This window comes from Lynx rufus, unplaced genomic scaffold (genome assembly GCF_022079265.1).
Source record: "Lynx rufus isolate CCGP_SWC_20201006 ecotype Redwood Valley unplaced genomic scaffold, mLynRuf1.p SCAF_18, whole genome shotgun sequence".
NCBI lineage: Eukaryota > Metazoa > Chordata > Mammalia > Carnivora > Felidae > Lynx > Lynx rufus.
The window spans coordinates 38,398,111-38,421,703 of record NW_025814832.1 but is presented as its reverse complement, the minus strand read 5'-3'; the positions used below and the strand labels follow the sequence as shown (position 1 = coordinate 38,421,703).

Here is a 23,593-nt window from a genome sequence, read left to right as displayed (position 1 = left end):
AGTAGCTTCTCCATCCCCACAAGTGGGAGCAGGGGAGGAGAAGGTATAAACACTGCCACCATTCTCGGGATAGACAGCCCAAGCGCTGCCTGGAATGACAGGGCCACCTCTTCCCCCTTCCCCCGTAGGCCACCCTGTCTTCTTGCTAGGGTGCACGCCAGGACCTGCTGGCCCAGCCAGGCTGCAAGGATGAACATGGGCCTGTCAGGTCCTTCCAAATGTCAGGAAGATCGGAGCGAGGTGAAGAAAGGCCAAGGAGAACGGGAGGTGTCGTGTGGGGGGCGAGCCATCCCGCCAGTGTTAGTTAGAGCCGGTTTTCACTACAACAGGCGAGAGAGGGTTGTGCTTTGCCCTTGGAAAGGAGCAGGCCCCCACCCATTGCAGTTTCTAATCGGGCAGCGGCCCACACGGCTGGGGCTGATTCCCCAAACAGTCCATGCAGGACACAGACCTGAAGACAGAGAAACCATGGGGACCTCCTGCTGTCTGGGAAAGGCGCCCAGAGCGTATGTGGGTGTTGGGGGTGGCAGCCAGTCTTGAAGGTGGAAGAGGCAATGGCAGGAGGGCCATAACCTACCGGACCCGAGTCCTCAGGGCTACTAGGTGGATGCACTCCAAGGGGCCTCGGGCTCTGCGAGGCCGCCCAACCTCAAACCCAGTCCCTTCTGAGTCTTGGGCGGTCTTGGGGCCCACCTGTCACAACGGGAGTCACAACCCTTCTGTTTCTCTCTCTAATTTAAAAATATCCTGTTTCCAAAAGTCCACTTCCCCCTCAAACCCTGTCTTATCACAGCCCTATTGTGCGTCCCCTGGAGAGGGAACGGGGCCAGAAGTTCCTAAGGGGCCCCCTTCTGTCCTGGCTGGGCCAGAGGCAGACGTCAAACAGCCAAATGGATGAATCAGCCGGACCACACGAAGTCGAGCCATTGTGTAAACTTCCACGCATTGAGTGAGGCTCGGGCAAGGCTCCCACCTGCAGCCCAAATCCGACCCGGGAGGACCTGAAGGACCCCATGCTTCCCACTCCCCCAAAACCCCCGAGGGCTCTGGAATCAGACTTAAGAGGGAAAGAGCCTTAGTCTGTATGTCTGTAATAGTCTTAGACTATTACTTAGTCTTAGTAATATGAATACAAAAGACGGAAAATTTCGAATATGCTAGTAACACTCAAGGAAAACCTAGGTTTATGCCCACTTGTAGCATATCACTGCAACTTGGAGCAATCACTGCAAAAATAGAATCTGGTGGGTAGTACCTATTTTTTTTTTCACAGACTACTTTTTTACCCTCTTAGATTCTGAAGTAAAGAAACGCACCCCCCCCGGGGGGGGGGCAGGGCTGGCAGTGTCTGCCAGGCTGGCTGGCTCAGTGCCACACAGGATGGGTGGGGACCGGCTCTCAAGTGCTCTTTTCTCCCTCCCACAGGGGTTGTGAGAGGCCCTCCGCACTGTGGTTCTTTCTTGATGACAGTTACTCTTAGTATATTAGACTTCTGCCCCTTTAGAAACATTTGGAACACCAAAGAGCGAGCAGAATGTGAAGGCCGAGTGAGCAGATCCTCAGGTGGGAAGATGGCTGGGTCCAACCCCAAAAGGCATAACTTCGTGTCTGGAGCAGGACCCGGCATCTCTTCCAGGGCCTGGCATTGTCAAGTGGGATGTGCCCAGGACACCTGTGGAGGTGGGCACAGGGCATCTAGAGAGGAAAACCAATTCTCCTGTTGGAGGGCTCACAAGGAGGTGAATTACGAGAAGCCAAGGTTTCTTAACACTGACATTTGGGGCTGGATTCTTCTTCTTCTTCTTCTTCTTCTTCTTCTTCTTCTTCTTCTTCTTCTTTTAGAGTTTACATACTGTTTTTTAGCAATATCTACACCCAACGTGGGCCTTCAACTCGTGACCCTGAGACCAAGAGTTGGATGCTCTCTCAGGGCGCCTGGGTGGCTCCATTGGTTAAGCGTCCGACTTTGGCTCAGGGCATGATCTCATGCTTCGGGAGTTGGAGCCCTGCGTCGGGCTCTGTGCTGACAGCTTGGAGTCTGGAGTCTGTTTCAGATTCTGTGTGTGTGTCTCTCTCTACCCCTCCCCCACCCTCTTTCATAAAAGGAATAAACGTTAAAAAATTAAAAAAGAAAAAAAAAAGAGTTGCATCCTCTCCCAACTGAGCCCACCAGGCACCTCTGGGCTGGATCATTCTTTCTTGTGGGGACTGTCCCATACATTGTAAGATGTTAAGTAGCATTCCTGGCCTCCACACATTAGATGCTATAGCACCCCTTTTCCTCCCCCCCAATTATGACAACCAAAGATGTCTCCTGCCTTGTGAACCAGTGCTCCAGGCCGATGACTCCTAGGCCTGAGTTCTTTCATAGTGAAAGAGCTTGACTGCATTGCTGATTGTAGTAAACCACTTCACTCTTCTGTTAAAATCCAGTGTAAATATACATTAGTAGGTTTTGCTTTGGATGACCTGTGGGCCATTTTACAAAGTACTTTTAGAATAAGCCGGAGCACTATAAAAGGTGAAGTCCCGAATCAGAGTCAAGATACAAACTTTCCTGATGAGCCAGAAATTGCGGTTCCTACAAGGCTCAGCCAGGCTGAGTGAAGTTGTTGAGAAAGCCATAGACAGCCTGTAATTGCTCTCTTTTCGTTCTTGTCACCAGAAAAGCAAGGGGAGGAGAAGAAAATCAAACCTTTCCCTGGATTAGTCAGAGAAGGAGGAAGTTGATGACAGGTAAAAAGAGAGGTTTGGGGGGCACGTGCTTGCGGGTGGGGTGGGGGGCTTTTGATGTCAGGTTGCCCCACAACCGAGAGTGTCTAAGCTATGAGCAAGCCCTGAAGGACACCACCATCTAAATCCAGAGAACTCAGGCGAGTAACAGAGCATCCTGTATGAAGTCTCAGGTTACAGGGGATGGGAGGAAATTGGTTCCAGTTAAGTGTTAAAGAGAGAAAGGTACCAAACCAACCTGGATTATTTCCTTCAAACGCTCACTTTTTAGGACCACCCACATTACTGCTTAAGAAGAGGCATAAACACAGGCTTAGTTCCCATTTCTGTAAAGCCAAACCGCAAGTCATAACCAGAGCTACTGTTGCTGCCTGGAATTTGCAAATCCTCATCTTAGGCAAGTCATTGAAAAGGGAATAAGTACTTCAAAGAGCCTGAAGTGTTAACCTTGCAGATCTAACTTACCAGAAATTATCGGCAAGTTTTCCTTTACCTTAAGAAAGCTGATGGTTATGTAAATGCAAAAGCTCTTTCTCAACCAGTTCTGGGGGCATTCCAGGGCTTGCTGTCCCTTCTACTTAGGCTTTTCTCAATTGGGCCTCTTCTGGATATAAATTTCCTAGTACTGAGAACCCCTCTCCTGCTTTCCCTAACGGTTTGTAAGGAATCACCTAACAGTTGGGAAAGGGAAACGTTCAAAGATGAGAGGTTTCTTTGTCCCAGACTTGAGTTGACTGCTGGGATAAGATGTTAACTTAGCTCTCCATCAACAAAACAGTAGGCTCCCAACAGAAGAGCAGACCTGTCTAACCATGGCCATGACCCAGCAGGGGATACTCAGTTGGAAGAGATACCAATTTTATTGAACCCACCTGCCCACCGCGGTGCTTATCCACCTACACACACTCCCGAGGAACACTGCGGTGTTCACTGTGACAATTCCATATGGGGGAGGGACATTTTATTGAAAATTAATAAGAAAACTGACGTCCAGGGGAGAAGTAAGGGTCGGGAGCCAAGTCATATAACTGGGTAAGGGCAGTGCTGAGACCAAACCCTAGTCTCTATCTCCCACTCAGGGTGTTCCTCTTAGGGTTACAGTGCAAAGAACCATCCAGCTGGACTCCAGCCAAAACAAACGTACCAGAAGCACAGTGAGTTGGCCCCTGAGCTCCATGATTTAATTCGGATTTGGAGGGAAAACTGAGGCTTAGTAGAAGCAAATACTTATTGGGTCTTGGAGTCAAGGGTGAGTAAAGGATTAGAATTGCCTCCAAGGGACCTAGGAAGTGACTCTTAGAAGTTGCTTAGAACAAAACATTTAGAGGAATGGTTTTGGATGGACCAAAGCATAGACAAATGACCATGACTTCCAAATGCCAGGACACTGAGACTCTCCGAACGTCATCACCGGAAGGCAACTTAAGATCATCCATTCAACCACCTCACTCAATACAGAAGCACTGAGCTTGCTCAAATTCACAGATAGACAAAGTAGAATGGTTGTTGCCAGGGGCTGGAAAGAGTAGCGAGTTACTGCTTACTGGGTCTAAAGTTTCATTTGGGGAAGATGAAAAAGTTCTGGAGATGGATGGTGATGGTTATACAGCTACGTGAATGTATTTAATGCCACCGAAACGTACACTTCAAAGTGGTTAAAATGGCAGGTGTTATGTGTATTTTGTCACGGTTAAAACACACAACCAAAGCTGTGAGCTTAGAGCCTAAAGCCAAGATTGCAAAGACCTGGTTCCCCCCACAGCCTACAGATGCCCCCACACTCATGAGCCAGCAGTCCACCTCGCTCTCTCCAGGACGCTGGTCCCGTCCAGATTCCCGCCCTGGGGCTGTTCCTTGGAGGCAGGCCTGCCCAATGCCCTTTCCCTTATCTAGAGGAGCAGTTTTCCTTTGTATCACTCAGGGGAAAAGGGGGGTTTAAGAGCCAGAACTACGCCCTGTGAGCCATTTCCCAAAATAGTCAGCCCTGACGTGCTGCTGGTTGGAAGGTGGGGAGAACTAAGAAATTAAGATGGGAAGAATAAAAAATTAAGAAGGAAAGGTTAGATAAGCCTTAGCTCTGTACTCAGCCCATTCACCGACCTGTCCAGAGACCCACCTCCCCCAAGGTCTTTATTTTATTGTGTGTCACCCTCCTCCCCCCAACACACACACACACACACACACACACACACACACACGCACACACATGCACATATGTACGTGAGTTGGAGGATTCTCTCTGCTGGCCAACCCTGAGGCCAGTCCTTCCAGGATCCTTTCAGGATTGCTGAGGAGTAAGAAAGACCCTACCTCTTCAAGCAAGAAGCGGAACATAACAGAGGTATAATCAGAAGGGAAGTGAGGGCATCTAGAAAATGCTTCTAAAAGTGTGGTCCCCAGAACAACAGCAGCAACATGTGAGAATTTTTTAGAAATACAAATTGGGGCGCCTGGGTGGCTCGGTCGGTTAAGCGTCCGACTTTGGCTGGGGTCATGATCTCGCGGTTTGTGAGTTCGAGCCCCGCACCAGGCTCTGTGCTGACAGCTCAGAGCCTGGAGCCTGCTTCGGATTCTGTGTCTCCCTCTCTCTCTGCCCCTCCCCTGCTCACTCTCCCCCTCAAAAATAAATAAACATTAAAAAAAGTACTAAAAGAAATACAAATTAGTCCCACTCCAGACCTACTGAAATCACAAAGTCTGAGTGGTGGTACCACACCATTTGTGGTTTGTTTTTTTTTTTTTTTTTTTTTTTTATGAACACCATTTGTGTTTTAACACACCTGGAGAATGCCCCATCTACATTTGAGCCCCTGCCCCTCATTTCACAGACAAGGCAACCAAGGTTCTGAGAGGTTCCATGACTCACCCAGGGTCACCCAGACCATACCAGGCTGTTACTCTTTTTTTTTTTTTCTTTTTTAACTTTATGTATTTATTTTGAGAGAGTCAGAGATCGTGTGAATTGGGGAGGTGCAGAGAGAGGGGGAGAATCTCAAGCAGGCTGTCAGCTCAGAGCCCGACACGGGGCTCAAACTCATGAACTGTGAGATCCTGACCTGAGCTGGTCAAAGACCGGACGTTCAACCAACTGAGCCACCCAGGCACCCCCAGGCTGTTAATAGAACTGAATCCTCTAATTAAGCGGATGGTAATGTGAAACCGAACAAAGCTGGAAAGGGCAGCAGCAGGCAGTCCCTTTGGCAGGACCGGGAGGAAACGTGAAGCCGGGCTCCCGGCATTGGAGTCCCTGCTCTGCCATCACTGGCCTTAGGATTGGGATGAGTTACTTAGCCTCCGGGCCCATTTTCCCATCTGCAGGACAGGAACAGTAGTAAAACCTCCGTCAACCCTAGGATGGTTTTGAGGACTGAACAAAGAGCAGGCGTCTCGCAGTAAGAGGGACAGAAAGAAAGAACAGGAAGAGGACTGAGGAGCCTACAGCTTCCTGCCTTGGAGCAGCCACCGAGCAGGAAATGCTGGGAAACAGCAGCTCCCTTGGCCTCCAGGGCGGGAGCCTCTTAGGCAAGGTGAGCACACGGACTTTCACAGCAGCACTGTGGTTTTGGCTACAACATCCAGGGCTCTCTCTACCCGCAACCGCTGGGGCAGGAGCCAGCTGCCTGTTCAGAGACCAGGTTACAGAGGAGCCCCAGCCCCAACTGACTCCTGATGGCCCAAGTGGGGCTCTGGCTGGGAGTCGGGGTGGGGAGGGAGACGGCTGTGCCTGGTCCCTGCCCTGAACCCTAGGGCTCAAGTTTCCCCTGCATCTTTTGGCCAACACGGATTGGACGCTCGCTGTATGATAGGGATAGTAGACGGACTCGTGCCTGGGGTAATTAGCCCCATCTCCCCCCAAGCTAACCTCACCCCCTGTTTCTCATTTAATCTCATCTCCATGCAACAGCTGAAGAACCTGGAGTCTCAGAAGGGTCAGGCATCTTGGTCACAGTCACACAGCTGCTAAGGGGCAGCACCAGGACTGGGGCTCAGATGTCTGCGAGCAAAACAGGGCCCTTCACCACCCTGAGCCCCTGGGGTCCATTCCTGCCCTAGACCAGAGGGAGCAGCGAGATTCCCAGGGTGGGGGACTGAGGACTCAGGCACGGAGAATCGTCTGAACAACTGCCCTAAAGCAGGTGTAAATGCCACCCCCAAATATGCCACACTGGCATAGGATTATCTGGGGCCGGAGGATGCAGAAGGAAGCCTTCCAGGAGTTTCCCTTATCTGACCAGAAGCCGAAGTTCCTGGGAAATGAAGACAGCCATGAGTCCCTCTCCCAGGGAAGGCTTCTGGCCTCCAAGATGACAGAAAGGCGGTGCTGAGATGGACCTGCCTAAACAAACCTTATTCCATTCGTTTCCCCCAGATATTTACCTTCCCATTTGTTTTGTCACTTCTCCACAAATGTATTGTTCTTGCCTAACGTGCTAAAGAAGCCCCCAGTTCTAACCACACTGAGGGCTTACTCATCACTGTTTTTCTCCTTGTTGATCTGTCTTTTGTCAGTCTCAGGGCAGGGCATCTCATACTGACACTGGGTGTGGCCCTCGCCAGCCAGCTGTAAAGGACCTCCAGCTGCTGGCCCAGGCCACGGCAGACCCCCAGGCCTTTGGTCCTGGGGCGGGGGATCCCTGCGGGAGCCTGATCAGGAGCCTGGAGTTCAGTCCAGGGTGGGCCAGTCTGGGGACTTGCTTCCTGTGTGAACTTGGTCAGGTGTTTTCACTGCTCTATGCCTCAGTATCCTCATCTGTAAAATGGGACTTAAATGTGAGGATTGAAAGAGATATTGTAACACAGACCACTTGGCATACACAGTAAGCGCTCAATAAATGTGAGGTTTTGCATAACCAAAGCGACCCAAATGAACAATTTCAGGGACCATAAGAAGAGCAGAGGGGTTTCATACAATTTTCACACAATTACCCAACAGGGTGTTGTATGGAAACCAATTTGACACTAAATTTCATATTAAAAAAAAATAAGAGAATGTCTTGGGGAAAAAAAAATTACCCAACAGGACCAAGCATGAGCCCTACAAGAACTCTAGCTTTTTGTTACACTGGAAGGACAGAGAAGGCCTATTTATTTCTGAATTTGCATTTTGCTGGCTCTGAATATTTTGAGAATACAAAATGAGACACTGAGGCCAAAAACTCCCCCAGGGGATGGTTTCTGAAAATCAGTCAGTCAGTGTCAAGTTCCACAAGGAGGCTGGGTTTTATATATATACATATATAAATTAAGGGGTGATTCCTCTTTCAGATAAAAAGTAGGCTTTTCTGGTAAGACAGTGCTCCTCAAACGCTGGCAGCACCAGCGATATCTGGGAGCCTGTTAGAGTTCAGATTCTGGAGATTCTGATTCTGTGGGGCTGGGCTGGTCCGGAGACACCCACGGCTGCTGGTCTGGGGACGGCACTTGGAATGGCCAGGCTCTCCCAAAGTTTCCACTTAAATACAGGTCTGTTATACAAAGCAAGATACACTCACAGTGACTATTTCCCCCAGAATCTTATGCCCTTTGGATTGTGACTGATTTTCAGAATTTACTTATCCTAAAGTTTATTTGAGAGACAGAGAGAGAGAGAGAGAGAGAGAGAGAGAGAGAGAGAGTGAGTGCAGGGGAGGGGCAGAGGAAGAGGGAGAGCAAGAATCCCAAGCAGGCTCTGTGCTGTTAGCACGGAGCCGACCCTAGGGTCCCGACCTGAGCCGAAATCAAGAGTCGGTCGCTTAACCGACTGAGCCACCCAGGCACCCCTATTTTTTCAGAATTTAAAAGTAATCTTTGTATTCATTCATTTCCCCAGGATGGAATAGAATAATTACACACACACACACACACACACACACACACACACAAATGTTATTGCTGGGAGCTTCCCCAGGCCCATGTCTGCTTGGGCACTGTGCTCAGTCCTTGGGGGGAGCTCCTCATGAGGAAGTAATGGAGATGGGAACTGAATCGGGGTCTAGAATCAAAGAAATAAGAATCAAAGGAAATGGGGGCAGATCTGTACCCCACCCCCAGGTGGAAAGGGGGTTCTCAGAAAGGCTGAAGCTACCCAAGGTCTTCAAAGCACAGCACTAAGACCTTCGGGCACCCCCGCCCCGGTCCCGTGCACCAGGGTCCATTGGGGAGTGGGGCAGGTGAGGTATACTGGTTGGCCTCCGAGAACAGGCAGGGCCGCACTGCTTCTCTCGGGGTCACGTGAGCACACAGTGGCACCGGGACACATCCCATCAGCTGGGTACGAATATGCAAACTCCTATTTGCCTGGCCTGCAGCGGGCACTTAATAAGCATTCATTGACTAAATTATAGCACATGTAACACGTGGCTACATTTGAAGAGTGGTGGGGGAGAGACAGTCAACAACTTCGGTGTAAGGGGCCTCCTTTGCTCCTTCTCCTTGCCCACTCCCAAGGCCCACGTGGATGATTCAGGAGGAAGCGTCCCCCAGGCTCGGGGAGTCAGAAGCCCTCACTCACCAGGATTAGTTTTCCGGATTTCACTATACACCGTCTCTGTGCCCTTGGTTTCCAGACCTGGAAAGTGATCAAGCACAGGTCAACAGCTGCCTCTGGGCACCAGGTCGGCCCACTGCCGAAGCAAGACAATGTCTGAGGCTCCCTGCTTACCCACGACCCCACCCCACGAGTGCCTGTCTCCAGCAAGCCCTGGAGACCTTAATGCCACTAAGCCCAGGCCATTCCCTGGCTTTACAAGATCCTGGTCTAAGTAGCCTCACTCTCTGTCTGGAAGTATGAAGTCAACGGGCCATTATGGGTCCATCTGGACCACTCACAGGTGGAGGGGTTCCCAGCATAGGCCTGCAGCCTCCTGCTCAGTGGTCCCATACCTCCTTCCCTGCCAGTGCGTTCCTGTGTCCAACTGCTCTCCCCGCCCCTCCCAGGAGGCTGGGCTATGACTTCCCAATCACCCGAGGCCTGGGTTCGAGCCTGGGCCTCACCTGTGATGTTAAGGATCAGCTGGGACCGAGAACCACTTAAAATCTTGACAGCGGGGCTAGTTGATGTCACACGCCAACACGTGGGCCTCATTCTGATTCTGATTAGTTCTGGAGTGGCCCTGGCATTGGTGGGGTTTAAGAGCTCCCAGGGGATTCCAATAGGCAGACGGGGTTGAGATCCTCTGGTCTGGACTCTTTTGGACTGGCACACAGATGACCAGCCAGGGTATGGATCACACTCAGGGAGACCCAGGGTTTGGAGGACAAAGCACCCGTATGGTCATCTGTTTAAGTTGAAGTAGGTGTACAGGTTGTGTATACACACACTTGTACACACACTCGTAGTGTATCTACACGCATTGTATGAATCATAGAGGGTGTATACACACAGCATGTACATACATACACATCCATGAACCCTCAGGAAACAGGATGGGACCCCACTTCTTCCCCTACCTCCTCTCACCTGCACAAAGGACAAGGAAGCCTCATTGTAGAAAGGTGGCTCATGCCATGAGGCCAACATTCTCTTTCTACAGATCCGGAAATGAAGCCCCAGACCGGGTAAGATGCTTCCTGCCACCATGCTCAGCACCATGTGATTTTTCTTGGTGGCAGGTGGCTGGGGCATGTCCACGGACTCTAACTGCACCAAGATACCCTTGACTCCCTAGGCCCCAGGGATGCCCCCTGACCCTGAACATACCCTTTCACCGCTGGCCCGTCCCTTTCTCTTTGCCCCATTCCTCCTCATCCTCCAAGTCTCAGGACAGGCTTTGCTTCCGCACTTGGGTACACATACCCTCACCCACCTGCATACACCCCAACACATGCACCCCTTCTCGGGGCCCAGGGCAGTTGCTAGGCCCCCTGTGCTCCCACGGCAGTTTGGGGACACTTGTCCACAGCCACACTGACATTATTTGTCCCCACGACTGCCTGTCCCCTGATGGGCCCGGAGCTTCTCCAGGGGTCTGGTGCACCTCCCAGTCAATGCAGTTACCTGGAGGCACCCGTAAAGGTTTCGCGAGATAGTGACGGCACCAGTCAATGCACTTGCGGGTGCCTCTATCTCAGGTCCCCCGAGCCTCAGGAAGGCTTTGGCATAATCAGCTTGCTCCCTGAGGTTTTAGATTTTAGAATTGAAATCATGGTCGTTCATTAGACACTGAATGGCGGTGGTTCCCGTGCCAGGACCTGAGCACCAGGAGGAAGGCTGAGGGGGTGTTTCAGACTCCAGCAGGTGAACTTGGGACATTTTGGGTGGCCAGGGCCTTGCACAAGCCTTCATATGGGTCCCCCCCCCACCCCCCCGCCCAGGGCACCAAACAGGAGTTGGTACTCACTAGAGTGACTGAGATACCAGGTGCTCTCAGCTTAGAGAACGGACACCTGCCGTTCTCTAAGAGGCCAGCAGAGATGCTTATACCAAGCTCCCTCCGTGGCACCAGATTTAGGGGTGTAGAGGGAAGCTCCAGGGTTTCCCATATCTCCTGGGGAAATCTCTCACATTCCCAAGGGATTCTGCTCAATGTCAGGCCCGGGGAAGTCACTCCTTCAGTATGATCCTGACACCTATTGTGTGCTGGACAGGGTAGAAGCTGAAGCGGGAGGGAAAAGGCAAATCACACCCACACTGGAGCTTTCAGAAGCCCCAGGCCATGGGACAGACAATGCCGTGATAAGCAATATAGGTGCTCTGGGGTCTCTGCCAGCTCCTCCTCCGACCCCCCGCCCCACAATGGGAGTGGGGGCCACAGGGAAGGAATCGAGGGAGGGGGCTGGGTGGCCAACGTGGGGGCCTGGACACCCTTGTAAGCCCCACCGCCCCCCGGAACACAAGAGTTGCTGGTAGACCTCTCTGGCCACCTTGGGGACACGCTAACAGCCTCTGGACTCCAGAGTCACGCTTGACTCCCTTCGTCCTTATAACTGCAGATCAGCCTGTTGGCTTCCGTCCTTGGCTGAGCAGCTACACTTGCAGCTGCCCCAGCGGCTCCTCCCGCTGCCCCCCTGCTCTGCCCTTGGGTGATGGGCGGGAGCCCCCCCACCCCCACCCCAGGCCGCTCGTCACCACCTCCCCTGCAATGCAGCTGCCTGCTAATGACTAACCCAGGCCAGCAGGCTGTTTGTCTCTGCTGTCAGGGATGTTTCCGGATGGTGCTTTATTTTGGCTCCTGTTTTTCTCTGTTAACAGAGAAAGAGAAGTCTTCAACGTCATGGGGTTTTCCCAGCAATTAGCCTCACAGCAAACAAGCAACAAACCGGTTTAACGAGTTCCTTCCCACCCCGCCTCCATCCCCGAGTGACTCCTTGGGCAACTGCCCAGTCAGAGTCAGAGCTGGACTGGGTTCCCAGCCCCTCCTCCACCCCAGCTGTAGAAGAGGGAGCTTTGAGGACAGGGAACTGGATTGGCCAAGACCAGATCAAGTTTACTCATCACTGGCCTTGAACCCACAGAGCCCTTTCCTCACCCACCCACTTCAGGACTGCCCTACCCTTGCTGTCCCTTAGCACCAACGAGGATGGGTTCCGAAAGCTCAACTTGAATCTTCTAGAAACTCTCCATTTCCACCCACGAGGCACTCATTTTAGCTCTCCCGAGGCGCCCACAGCAGCCTGGGGAAAGGTGGCTGGCTACCTGCACACAGCTTGTCAAGAAAAGCTTCCCTCCTCACCCCGTCCTGGGACTTCTTTTCCCTCGAAAGCCCCCCCGCCCCCGACGTTCAAGCAAGAAAAAGAAAACCAGACACTCTAACATGGAAACATTCCCAAAAGAATGGAAAATGGATGCTTTTCCAAGGAGAAACGCTGCTTCCTTTCTCCGTCAGCTACTTTAAATCCAAGGCCTCCCAGGCACTGGGCAGAGCGCTAATGAAGCCACCTTGCCCTGAGCTGGCTAGCAGCCCCAGAGAGGCAGGGCCTGGCCCTTTGTGAGGAGCTTCAGGACTGTCTGCTTGAGCTCCCAGGGGAGTATGGAGGGTCAATGGGGACAGCAGAGTTTTTCTACACATCATCAAAACCCTGGGGCAGCCCTGCCCTCCTGTTATGGTTCCTCTTTCCTTCTGAGTCTGAAGTCCCCTTAAAGGGAAATAAGCTGTTACTCACAGGACTGAGCCCAAGTGACAGACGGGCATGTGCATCGGGCGTTGGCAGGACCAGAGAAGGCTGGAGGGGAGCCCCCTTCCAGCCCCTGTAGGCAGAGCCAACCCATACTCAGTTCTGGGCACCAGAGCCCTGTGCTGTCTCCTCTTGGGCATCTCATACTTAACCCAGCTGAACCTGCTGTTCCTCCCTGTCTCGGACCTCGTGACCATCCACACAGTTGTCCCCTCACACAACCTGTAGTGATTCCGTCTCCCTGGTCCTTGCCCTAAAATTCATCCAGTGTTGTGATGTCTCTAAAATAGATCTGGAACCCATCCACTGCCAGCACTTTGGCTCCGCCCCCATCCCTTGTTGCCCGTTGTTAACACACGGGTCTCTCTGTCTCCATCCCTGTCTGCTTTCGGTCTGTCCTCTGCACCAGCCACACGGACCCTGTCAATTTCCTGCTTAGAGGCATCTAAAGGCCTTCTGCTCCACTGAGACTAGAATTGCAAAGGGAACCTCAGAGGCCCCGCAGGCTGCACGCGTACCTTTGCATAGGGGTTGGTCCAACACCGCCCTTAACTTGCTAACAGGCAAACCACTTTACAATGAAATAAGGAAGAAGAGAATTTCAGGCCTGCCATGGCCCCCACCATTCCCAGGTCCAGTCCAGACTTGGAAGTGGGACACCCTGTGTAGCATTTGTGCAGATCGGGGAGTACCGACTCTAGGGGGCCATTCTGATTGCAGACTGTAGGATCAGTGCCCCACTGCGCGGCGCACAGCCTCGGGGCCTTCGGGGACTGCCTTACCGAAAGATTCTGTGCACATAGCTGCTGACGTGGTACCCAGAACCTAAGCAAGGGAAGAAAGAAAGAACCCCAAACTCTTCCCAAATCATGGAGCTAGAGGTAACAAAGGGATGCCCTTGCCATGTGGCTCTGGCTAATGCCTGGTCTGGAAAACGGCCCTCAGCTTGCCAGGCAGAATAGACACAGCAGTGGCCTCAGCCTCAGCAGGAAGGGGGGTGCATGACAATAGCCCTAATGGGCTTCCCAGGAGGGGAGGAAGGCTTTGGAGAGCTCCTTTGAGCGCAGGGGCCTGTGGGAAAGCCAGGGCGGAGAGCTAGGAAGGTATGCATGGTTTTTTGTGGGACCAAAAGCAACTGAAATTGCTGTTCTAGCATTTGCTATGGACCAGCCCACTCTGAGTCAGTCTCAACCAGCACAGGACCAGAACTAGTGGCCTCCAGGCCAGCCCGCCCCTGAGAGAACCACACACATGAAAACAAAACCTGAAGTGTGAAGCTAGTGCCACTGTTTACACAGCAGGGTACTCTGTACTTTCAAGAGCCTTTACCCAAGCGTGCCTTTAAAGAGCCAAGCCCTCACTACCTTCAAACGTGCATTTCATTTACACAAGCTCAGTGTGCAAGCAACTTTTTCAGGACGATGCTAGGTTTGGGCAAGGAACATACCTCTGTAGGAAAGTCCAAACGCCCAGGGGTAAGGCTGCCCTCAAAGTCTCTCACCAAACACATTTCTTAGCGCTTAGTAGTTGCTCAATAAAACTTACTCATGGTTAGTAGTAGGTAAACAATAATTAATGAAATGTTACACCTCAAAAGCCTAGGCGGGGGTGAGGGGGGGTCACTGCTCTTGTCATAGGCACGTCTAACAGTCCTGTCTGCTGACCACCCCCCTTCTGACCGACTGAAGGGACCCTTGTCCCTGGGTCATAGCACACCTCACTCTGTTGTCTACACCCAAGCAGAGAGCAAAACATGGGGAATCGCTCCAGGGATGGTGTTTACCTTGGTAAGGCTCAGATGGGGTCACTTGCACTTCTGTGTATTCAACATCCATGGTCAGAGGCTCTGCTCAAAAGAACCACAGCACCGGTGAGACAAAATCTCCTTGGGGAGCCTCAGCCTGCCTTAGAGATTTCCACTCACATGATTATAACATTCCATATTTCGAGGAGGAAGCCAGACACAGGCCTAATGCCATTCTAAGTAGGTGAGAAATCTTGGGCTAGAGAAGACAGTCACAAGTCCTGTTTTCTCCAGGATGCGGAAAGGCCCTCCGGCCCAGGTCCCCATTGTTTCTACAGGGGAAGGATTTGTGAAAGCTCAGTAGACACAGAAAACAGCCAGTATCATCCATGGCAGTTAACTCTAGAAGCCTCCTCCACAGCCACAGGCATCGAAAGCTATCTCCAAGATGGAAAGGATCTCAGGAAACGGGGAACAGGGTCCCCCCCCCCAAAAATGCTCTGACAGTATGAGCCACACGCATAGGAAAACAAGTTAATGAGAGCAGTTGGGCCGCTAGAGTGAAATCCAGTAAATTAGTTTGTCTCAACTCAAAATTACGTTATTGTTTTATTTTTGAAGCCTCAGAGTCGGGGTTTCTCGCCAGCACTGAAAACATCGATATGTGGTCAAGGACACAGGTGTTTACTTTTTTAGATTTTTTTTTTTTTTTTTAAGTAGGCTTCACATCCCGCTCAGAGTCTGAAATCATGACCCAGAGATCAAGACCTGAACTGAGATCAAGAGGCAGACTAACAAAGCCACCCAGGTGACCCTACTTTAGATTTAGCTCCTGTGATAGAGCCCCGGGGTGGGGGGGAAGAATTTTGAGAAACGATTTACGATTTAGCCCAATCCTTCTGAGGTTTAACCGTAGCAGGGAATCTACTGTTAATTGTCTTTAAAAGTTAGCAGCAATGCTAGTTTATTTTTTTTATAGTGTATGTTTTATTTTTATTAAATATTGAGACACAAAATAATATTTTTAAGTTATGTATAAAATACATGGGACGCTTGGGTGGCTCAGTCGGTTGAGCGTCCAACGTCAGCTCAGGTCATGATCTCCTGATCCGTGAGTTCAAGCCCCGCGTCCTGTGTCTCCCTCTCTCTCTGTCCCTCCTCCACTCACACACTCTCTCTCTCTCTCTCTCTCTCTCTCTCTCGAAAATAAATAAACATGAAAAATAACTAACTAAATAAAAATTAAAAAACATCCCTGCTTCTACTATCCAAAAGAAAGGAGGTACTCTACAGTACTCAGTAACCCATTCTGAATCAGCCAGTTCCCTGTTAGGTATAACCCAGTTCTTTCCCAATAGATTTTTGGTTACTTTCCATTAAGGACACAAGATAGCATCTTTGGAGAAAGCAACCAGCCATCTCCATTTATACACAGTGGCCAGGGACAGGGTCACTGAGAGAAGTGGGGAAATATCCCCAGGCCTTAACAGTTTTAGCTCTTTCCCTAGGGGTCTTTTTTAACGTAAAGTTTCTAATTAAAAAAACTTTTTAAATTAGATAATTACCTTTATTTTCATTTGCTGGTTTCATTGCATGGTTTCCAACATCTTCACTGTAACCTAGTTGAAAAATAACAATTAGGATGAATGGCAATGGAAATTCTAGCTTCTCATATAATGTTTAAAAAACTTAGTGCCACAGGGCACCTGGGTAACTCAGTCGGTTAAGCGCTCAGGTTAAGCTCAGGTCATGATCTCGCAGTTTGTGAGTTTGAGCCCCACATGGGGGGTGGGGAGGAGCTGGGAGCCTGGAGCCTGCTTTGGTTTTTGTGTCTAACCTCTCTCTCTGCCCCTCCCCAGCTCACACTCTGTCTTTCTCTCTCTCTCTCTCTCTCAAAAATAAACAAACATTAAAAAACAACAACAACAACAACTTAGTGCCACTAAGAAACGAAGTCAGGCCTAACTTCTTCAGTGTAGCGGGCAACCAGCAGCGTATCTGATTCTGGATTCCCTTCTGGTCCCCCTTCAGCCTCATCCCGCCCACTGTGCGGTCTCTTTCTAACACCAGGAACACGCTTACCATCCCATGGGAGGAAAACTTCTGCCTATGGGTTGTTCAAAATTCAGAATTGTTCACGTTGAGCAACCCCATTAGAAATGAAGCTAAATTCCTTTTTTGTTTGTTTGTTTATTACTTCTGAGAGAGAGAGACAGAGTGTGAGTGGGGGAGGGGCAAAGAGAGAAGGAGACAGAGAATCAGAAGCAGGTTCCAGGCTCTGAGCTGTCAGCACAGAGCCAGGTGCAGGGCTCGAACTCACAGATCAGCAGATTGTGACCCGAGCCGAAGTCCAACGCTTAACCGACTGAGCCACCCAGGGGCCCTGAGGTTAAGTTTAATTCTAAAGGAAGGGGTCCGGGGCGCCTGGGTGGCGCAGTCGGTTAAGCGTCCAACTTCAGCCAGGTCACGATCTCGCGGTCCGTGAGTTCGAGCCCCGCGTCGGGCTCTGGGCTGATGATGGCCCAGAGCCTGGAGCCTGTTTCCGATTCTGTGTCTCCCTCTCTCTCTGCCCCTCCCCCGTTCATGCTCTGTCTCTCTCTGTCCCAAAAATAAATAAACGTTGAAAAAAAAAATTTTAAAGGAAGGGGTCCATAACCAGAAACTAGCAAACTCGCCTGCTCCAACCGGAGGACTGAATGCATGAGAACACGGTTTAAAAAATTACGGTACCTTCAGGCTGCCACCTCAGTGGGTAAAAAAATTTTTTAACATTTTTTTAAATCAAGTTGTTCTTTATTAAAAATAATTCTCAGGGTACCTGGGTGGCTCAGTCGGTTAGGTGTCTCACTCTTCATTTCAGCTCAAGTCATGATCTCACAGTCTGTGAGTTCAAGCCCCGCGCAGGGCTCCACGTGGACAGTGCAGAACCTGCTTGGGATTCTCTCTCTCCCTCCCTCTCCCCTGCTTACATGCTCTCTCAAGAATAAAAACATAATAATAATTCTTACGGATGTTATAAATAATACTTCTGAAGAACATATGATTTTCCATTATGTATTAAAACTAATTACTTATTGTGATTATTAAAATATTTTATAAAGTGAAATAATCCATGGAGAGACAATATAAGAATTAGAGTATTTCTTGCATTTTGGAAATTTGGGGGAAAATCCTATTTTAATATACCTCTTAGCATTTAATTTAAAGTGTCTATGTATTTATGTGTAAATAGTATGAATCACCAAAAAGAACCCCCCTTAAACCACAAAAAGGTATTTTCTCTATAACACTGGATTACTTTTTACTAAATATTCACCAAATGTTTCTGTATGTAGTTTCTTTTTTTTTTTTTAATTTTTTTTAAACGTTTATTTTTGAGACAGAGAGAGACAGAGCATGAACGGGGGAGAGTCAGAGAGAGAGAGGGAGACACAGAATTGGAAACGGGCTCCAGGCTCCGAGCTGTCAGCACAGAGCCTGACGTGGGGCTTGAACTCACGAACCACGAGATCATGACCTGAGCCGAAGTCGGACACTTAACCGACCGAGCCACCCAGGTGCCCCTGTATGTAGTTTCTTAAATGATATATTTGCCCATTTCTCTCTTTATTGGCCCATTACTTTTGCTATTGCAAATGTTTTATTCACTTTCTAGTAAGGATTGTCTCACATTTTGTGCTTTCTTTAGTTCCTGTTCTATTTGATGGCCTTCAGGAATACAGTTTCCCAGGTTCTTCCATTTATTTGTTTGTTTGATTATTAATTAGTAGGCTCCACGTCCCATGTGGGGCTTGAACTCATGACCTTGAGGTTAAGAGTTGCATGCTCTACGGTTGAGCCAACCAGGCCGTTTTATTGACTTTTTAAAGGTTTGATTTGGTACTATAAGAATTGCTCAATTCTTAAAACATAGTTTCTCAAGTATGCCCTGTAAAAGGCATATCCTACCTAAAATTCTCATTCTTGTGAAACACTTACACAATTAGAAAAGAACATGAGCATTCTATTCTCAGACCTGCTGATAAAGAAAACTGCCCCCAACGTGGTCTGGGACAGGATGTCTTACGTGATATAATTATACCCCCCCTCTGGGAAGTGGCTGGCGCCCTTCTTCAAAGGCTTGAGCAATTTTCTCCTAGACTTAATGGGATTAAGAACTCCAGGAATTGGCTCCCCACCCTACTGAGCTGACTTTCAAGCTTTCACTCAGCCTCTAAGCATGCATTCCTTTATTGTAACATTTTTTTTAATGCCTCCACTATCTGAGAAATACTTTAATTAATTGTGGCAAAGTTTGAAAGGAAACTGTCTTGTGCTTGTAATAAACAATTCCATCCGAGAAGATGTTTTACCAGTGCCCTAATTTGGTAACTGGTCTCTTCTCTAACAAAAGGATAATGATTATATTTGGGCACTGTTCAAAGTTTTGGAAGATAACCCAGGATGGGTATCCACGGCATTACAATTATTCTCCACATTCCCTGGGATGTTTAGAAGGTGGTAAAATTAGGATAAAATGTTCTGCCTGTATTCCGAAGTTTTTGGTTTATTTATCAACTCACCCTTCCATGACTGATTGGATTTAGTGCCCCTGCTTGAGGACAGGGCTTCCCTTCCAACTTGAACCCCATTACCTACACATTCTGCTTCTAAGACCGGTAGGGGAGTGTGTAGCCAGCTGGGGAAAATGCTTAGCAACTGCGGGAAACCAAGACTGTACCGTAATGTCTGTTGGCTTCGGTATCGGGATCTGACAACATCTTCTCATTGCTGGAATTCAGAAGTGGCGCTGCTGGCCTTAAAATGAAATTTAAAAAGTAAAGAATAGATGACTTTTTTTTTTTTTTTGGCTCTAACTTCAAACTAATAAAATAACCAAGGAAAGATCATGAGAGAACCAGGAAGAGTTTTCTTTTTCTCTTCTTCTTTAAAGAGTTTTCTGCAGTTACAAAAACTTTACCCTCTCCTGTGGAAAGCTAACATTGTTTTCAGCTCTAAGATTATTTGACAAAAACTTTTTGCCGTTAAAATAAATGTCAGGGCCAAGGGGAACCTGAACTGCAGGCAGTCTTTATCAGGCGAATCCCACCCCTCTGAGTTCTTCAGCCTGTGCTGTTTTTCTCCAGAACCATCAGAACTATCATTTCCATACTTTTGGATTTGAGGTTTCAAAAACAGTAAAATGATTACAACCATTTTTTTTAGGCCAACTCTATTTTACCAAGAAAGTAAATTCTAAAAATTCCCTCTACTGTCAGTATAATTTCATAAGGAAAAGGGGATTTGACAGGTAAGAGTGTCGGAAGGACATGGCCTCAGAATAAGGCCATTCTTTCCCAGGGAAGGGTGATTGGCAATCTTCCACGGAGACAAACACACACGCATGCACACACGTACACACACACATGCATGCACGCACACCTCCACTACTCACACCTAAGACCTTATTTTTCTGAGTTTCCCAAGAAAAAATTCCTGATGACCAGAATTTCCCTACAGTTTCCACATGTCTACAGAGCCACCCACGTCTCTTCCAAATACGCACACTGACCTGGCCATCTCCACTGGCGTCTGCTTGGCTTTAAAAGAGAAAGAGAAAATCCAAAGTCAGTATAAAATAGCCATGTCCATACCAGATAGGAACACTCATCTTGACCATATTTGACTTTCTTGAAGACTGAATACCCATAAAAAGAGAAAAGAAAGCCAAATCTGTTCCTGCCTTTAAAAGAGAAGAAAATAAACAAATAAACAAAGTAAGTCTTTTCTTGCTCTTATACTGAGAGATTTCACATCATTTCCTTCAGGAATATGACATTTTGACTATTTTAGCCAGGAGCGATTTTCCTTAGTGGAATGTGATTGAGATGAAGATAATGATAAAGGAACCAGATAAGCCAGATATACAGGCAATTATCGCTTTGATTCAAGAAGATTTCAAAAAGTAAAAGTGACGTCAATCCTTCTGCTTTTAATTCCAAGCTGGCCTGAGACCAAGGCCAGGGTCAACCTTAGGAAGGGGTTGGTTCTGGAGCCCGTCTTCCCAGAAGGGTGGCAACTTTCTTGCTCCAGAAAAAGCCCAGGGCCCCACCTCATCCATCTGCCCCCACCCATCCCAGGTAGTAGCCTTACTCCACACACATTTTTGCAGAATTTACTGGGACTGTGCCCTTTTCCTTGAGTTCAGGCTAGCTGACTCTGATTTCTGAGGGTCCATGGGTGATCCTGGCTTCCCTTCCGTGCATGGTTAACCTCAAGCACAGGGTAGAAATCATGGCACAAGTGGCAGATTAATTGGGAGGCATTCAGTGTGTGTGTGGGGGGGGGGCATGTCTCCATAGCACTCACAACCCACTCTACCAACTGCAGGACTAGGTGTGGCCAAATCCACAGAAACAGCTTCTTCTGATCACATGTAGATGCAATCTTCCAGATCCATCTTTTCTGGGTTGTCCAACTAGAAGAACCATTGCGTTCACGTGTGCCTAGCTCAATCCAAGGGGCAATAAAAGCTTTGTAGCTCAAATCTTTGGTTATCAAGGTGACCCCCCCGCAAGGAGAAAAACAATTGTCTCCTCAGTTTCTGCTGGGGCAGAGCACCAGCTCTCCATGAAGCTGAAGCATTTCACATCCATGGCCAGTTTCCTGGCCAGGGCGACCTGCCAGAATGCAGTGAAAGAATTGTACTTACCCTTGGCTTTCTTCAGAAAACAGCATCTGGCTCCAAGTATCAAGGTGGCAATTATCACTCCAATGACAACCACGGCAATAAGTCCTTTCTTCCATGGGGCAAGAAAGACTGGAAATGAAGAAAGAAACACACACACACACACACACACACACACACACACACACACAGGTTTTTCCTCTGTCAGCAAGAAATAATATCAAATTTAAGCAACAAATAAGACTGAATTTTATAGTCCTTGTAACCAGCATCTTACATGAGCATCTACCTCCAAAGAACTCTTGTGTTCATAGCTAGTGCAGAAATGTTGTTTTTTGTTTTTTTGTTTTTTGTTTTTTTTTGGTTTGTTTTTTGCTACAGCTATGGTCTTAAAGGACCATTGGACTGAAGTAGATTACTTTTTAGGGGTCTATTCATCCCTTCTCCTTCACTAGGAAGCCACCTCTACCCACACTGGTGGGCTCCTGAAACTATGTCCCTTCTGCATGACCCAATCCTCTTGGCCACAGGTGGTCCATGGGTGGACATTTGACCCAAGACAGGCCAGTTGATATCTCTCTACCAAGAATTTGGAGTTACGATTATATGAGAAATTTCTAATTTTTATAATAACCAATTCCTCTTCTATATTTAATTTGGGTGCATGTCTGTCACTTGCAATAAAAGAACCTTGAGAACATTGGTCTCTCAACCCTCAGTGAAATGAGCTAAACAGCCACCCATTTCCTCTTACAAGGGGTGAGACTTTGGCTTCGCTCTTGGAAACCACACTATATCTCACTGTTGAGACCCTGACTCACCTCTGACTGTCAGTATGTTGCTTTGGGGATTGCTTTTAACAAGGTTGGCTCTGTTGAAGGCTGTGCAGTAATATTGTCCCTCATGTTCCTTGCTAGCCTTCTCCTTGTGCCAAATGGCATAGGTTTCATTTGAGATGATCTGGTAGAAGGGACTGCCCTCCTTTTCTCTGTAAAACCTGTAGGTGATGGGACCAGAGGCATCATTCACGGAGCACCGAAGCACAACCTCCTTCCCAGACTCCACCTCTTCATTCAGCAGGATAGTGAGCTTGACCTCATCCACAGGGGCTGAAAGGCAGAGAAAGGGACAGCACTGAGAACCGGGGGAGTCACAAGGGAATGAACATGACACAGCACTGCCCATGGCTGTCCTGCTGCTGCACTGTGACCAAGACTGGGATCCTTTTACTCAGTTCATTCCCACCACCCTCCCTGCCCCATCAATACCACATTCTTCAGAGCCTCTCCTCCCCCTTAGCCCATAAGGGCAGCAACAGATGCCTCCTGTCCCCACGTGTTTTTTAAACACAAGATGCTATGGACGCATCCCCTCACTTAGCACCTCAAGTATTACTCCACACTTAGCCTGAAGATATGATTAACCTCTGTGTCCTGTTGATTTTTATTCTGTGTGAGTGTGTATGAGAGAGAGAGAGAGAGAGAGAGAGAGAGAGAGAGAGAGATTTCCCTCCCTGTGCTTACAAAGATGCATGGCATTTCCAGATCTTATGAACGAATAATCTTGATCCACCACCTTTAGTTATTCTTGGTTTTCTCCTTTTCCTTTTATAGATGTTCTAAACCAATCATTCTCACTTCCTCGTTTTCCCACATTCTCACTACTCCTGACATCTGACTTTCAGTCCTCTGCTTCGGAAACTGCCCTCTATCTCTGGTTTTGAAGAAGCCCCAAAGGTCACCAATCCCCTGACTAGCCCATCCCTGAGTCTCCAGCAGATTAAATCCAGCCTTTAATAGGCTCCCATCTAACCTTCCCACCTGTGGCCTCAACTGCTACCCAGCTTCTTCTGGGGCTTCGATGATGTCTCACTGCCCAGATTCTCTTACCTTCCCACCTGTCACTCCCTCTTTTTTCACTAGTTTTTCTTCCTTTTGCTCCTTAAATATGGACTTTCTGCAAAATTCAGTCCTCAGCTTTCCATCTCCATTCTCCTTTCTGGTGATTTCACCCACATTATAGCTTCTGTTTGTGCATTTAACATGTAAACACGTGGCATTTAATGCCTAAATATATAGCTCTAGTCCAATTACTCCCCTGAATTCCAGGTCTGGATTTTGACCTGGGCATTTCCACCTGGAAGTCGTGCCGGCCTCTCATTCCCAGCAGATCCAAGCAGAACTCGATGTCCTCCCCTATATCTTTTCCATGTTTAATTACTGAAATTTTGATCCTCAATTGTCTTCCCAAGTAGACCTTCCTATCGGTGTGAGAATTGACTGGTCAGCACACTGGCATCTGACCATGAATCACCTCCCTGAAGAGTACAGTGGGTCACTAGACCACGGAGCTGCTGT

General features: G+C 48.7%; 1 protein-coding gene across 4 annotated transcripts in view; it reads right to left on the bottom strand.

The window, feature by feature from the left end:
* PECAM1 (platelet and endothelial cell adhesion molecule 1) overlaps positions 1-23,593 on the bottom strand; it is a 75,441-nt gene that overhangs the window by 8,318 nt on the left and 43,530 nt on the right. For 2 of the 4 annotated variants that reach the window (XM_047081607.1, XM_047081606.1), the window contains exons 10-17: positions 22,058-22,345; positions 21,261-21,368; positions 20,121-20,148; positions 19,290-19,366; positions 16,135-16,188; positions 14,609-14,671; positions 11,818-11,892; positions 9,224-9,280 (exon numbers count right to left, since the gene is read on the bottom strand). In XM_047081607.1, coding sequence (XP_046937563.1) covers positions 9,224-9,280; positions 11,818-11,892; positions 14,609-14,671; positions 16,135-16,188; positions 19,290-19,366; positions 20,121-20,148; positions 21,261-21,368; positions 22,058-22,345 — 750 coding nt within the window. The remainder of the gene's footprint in view (positions 1-9,223; positions 9,281-11,817; positions 11,893-14,608; positions 14,672-16,134; positions 16,189-19,289; positions 19,367-20,120; positions 20,149-21,260; positions 21,369-22,057; positions 22,346-23,593) is intronic. The other 2 variants (XM_047081608.1, XM_047081609.1) reach the window with 2 other exon arrangements.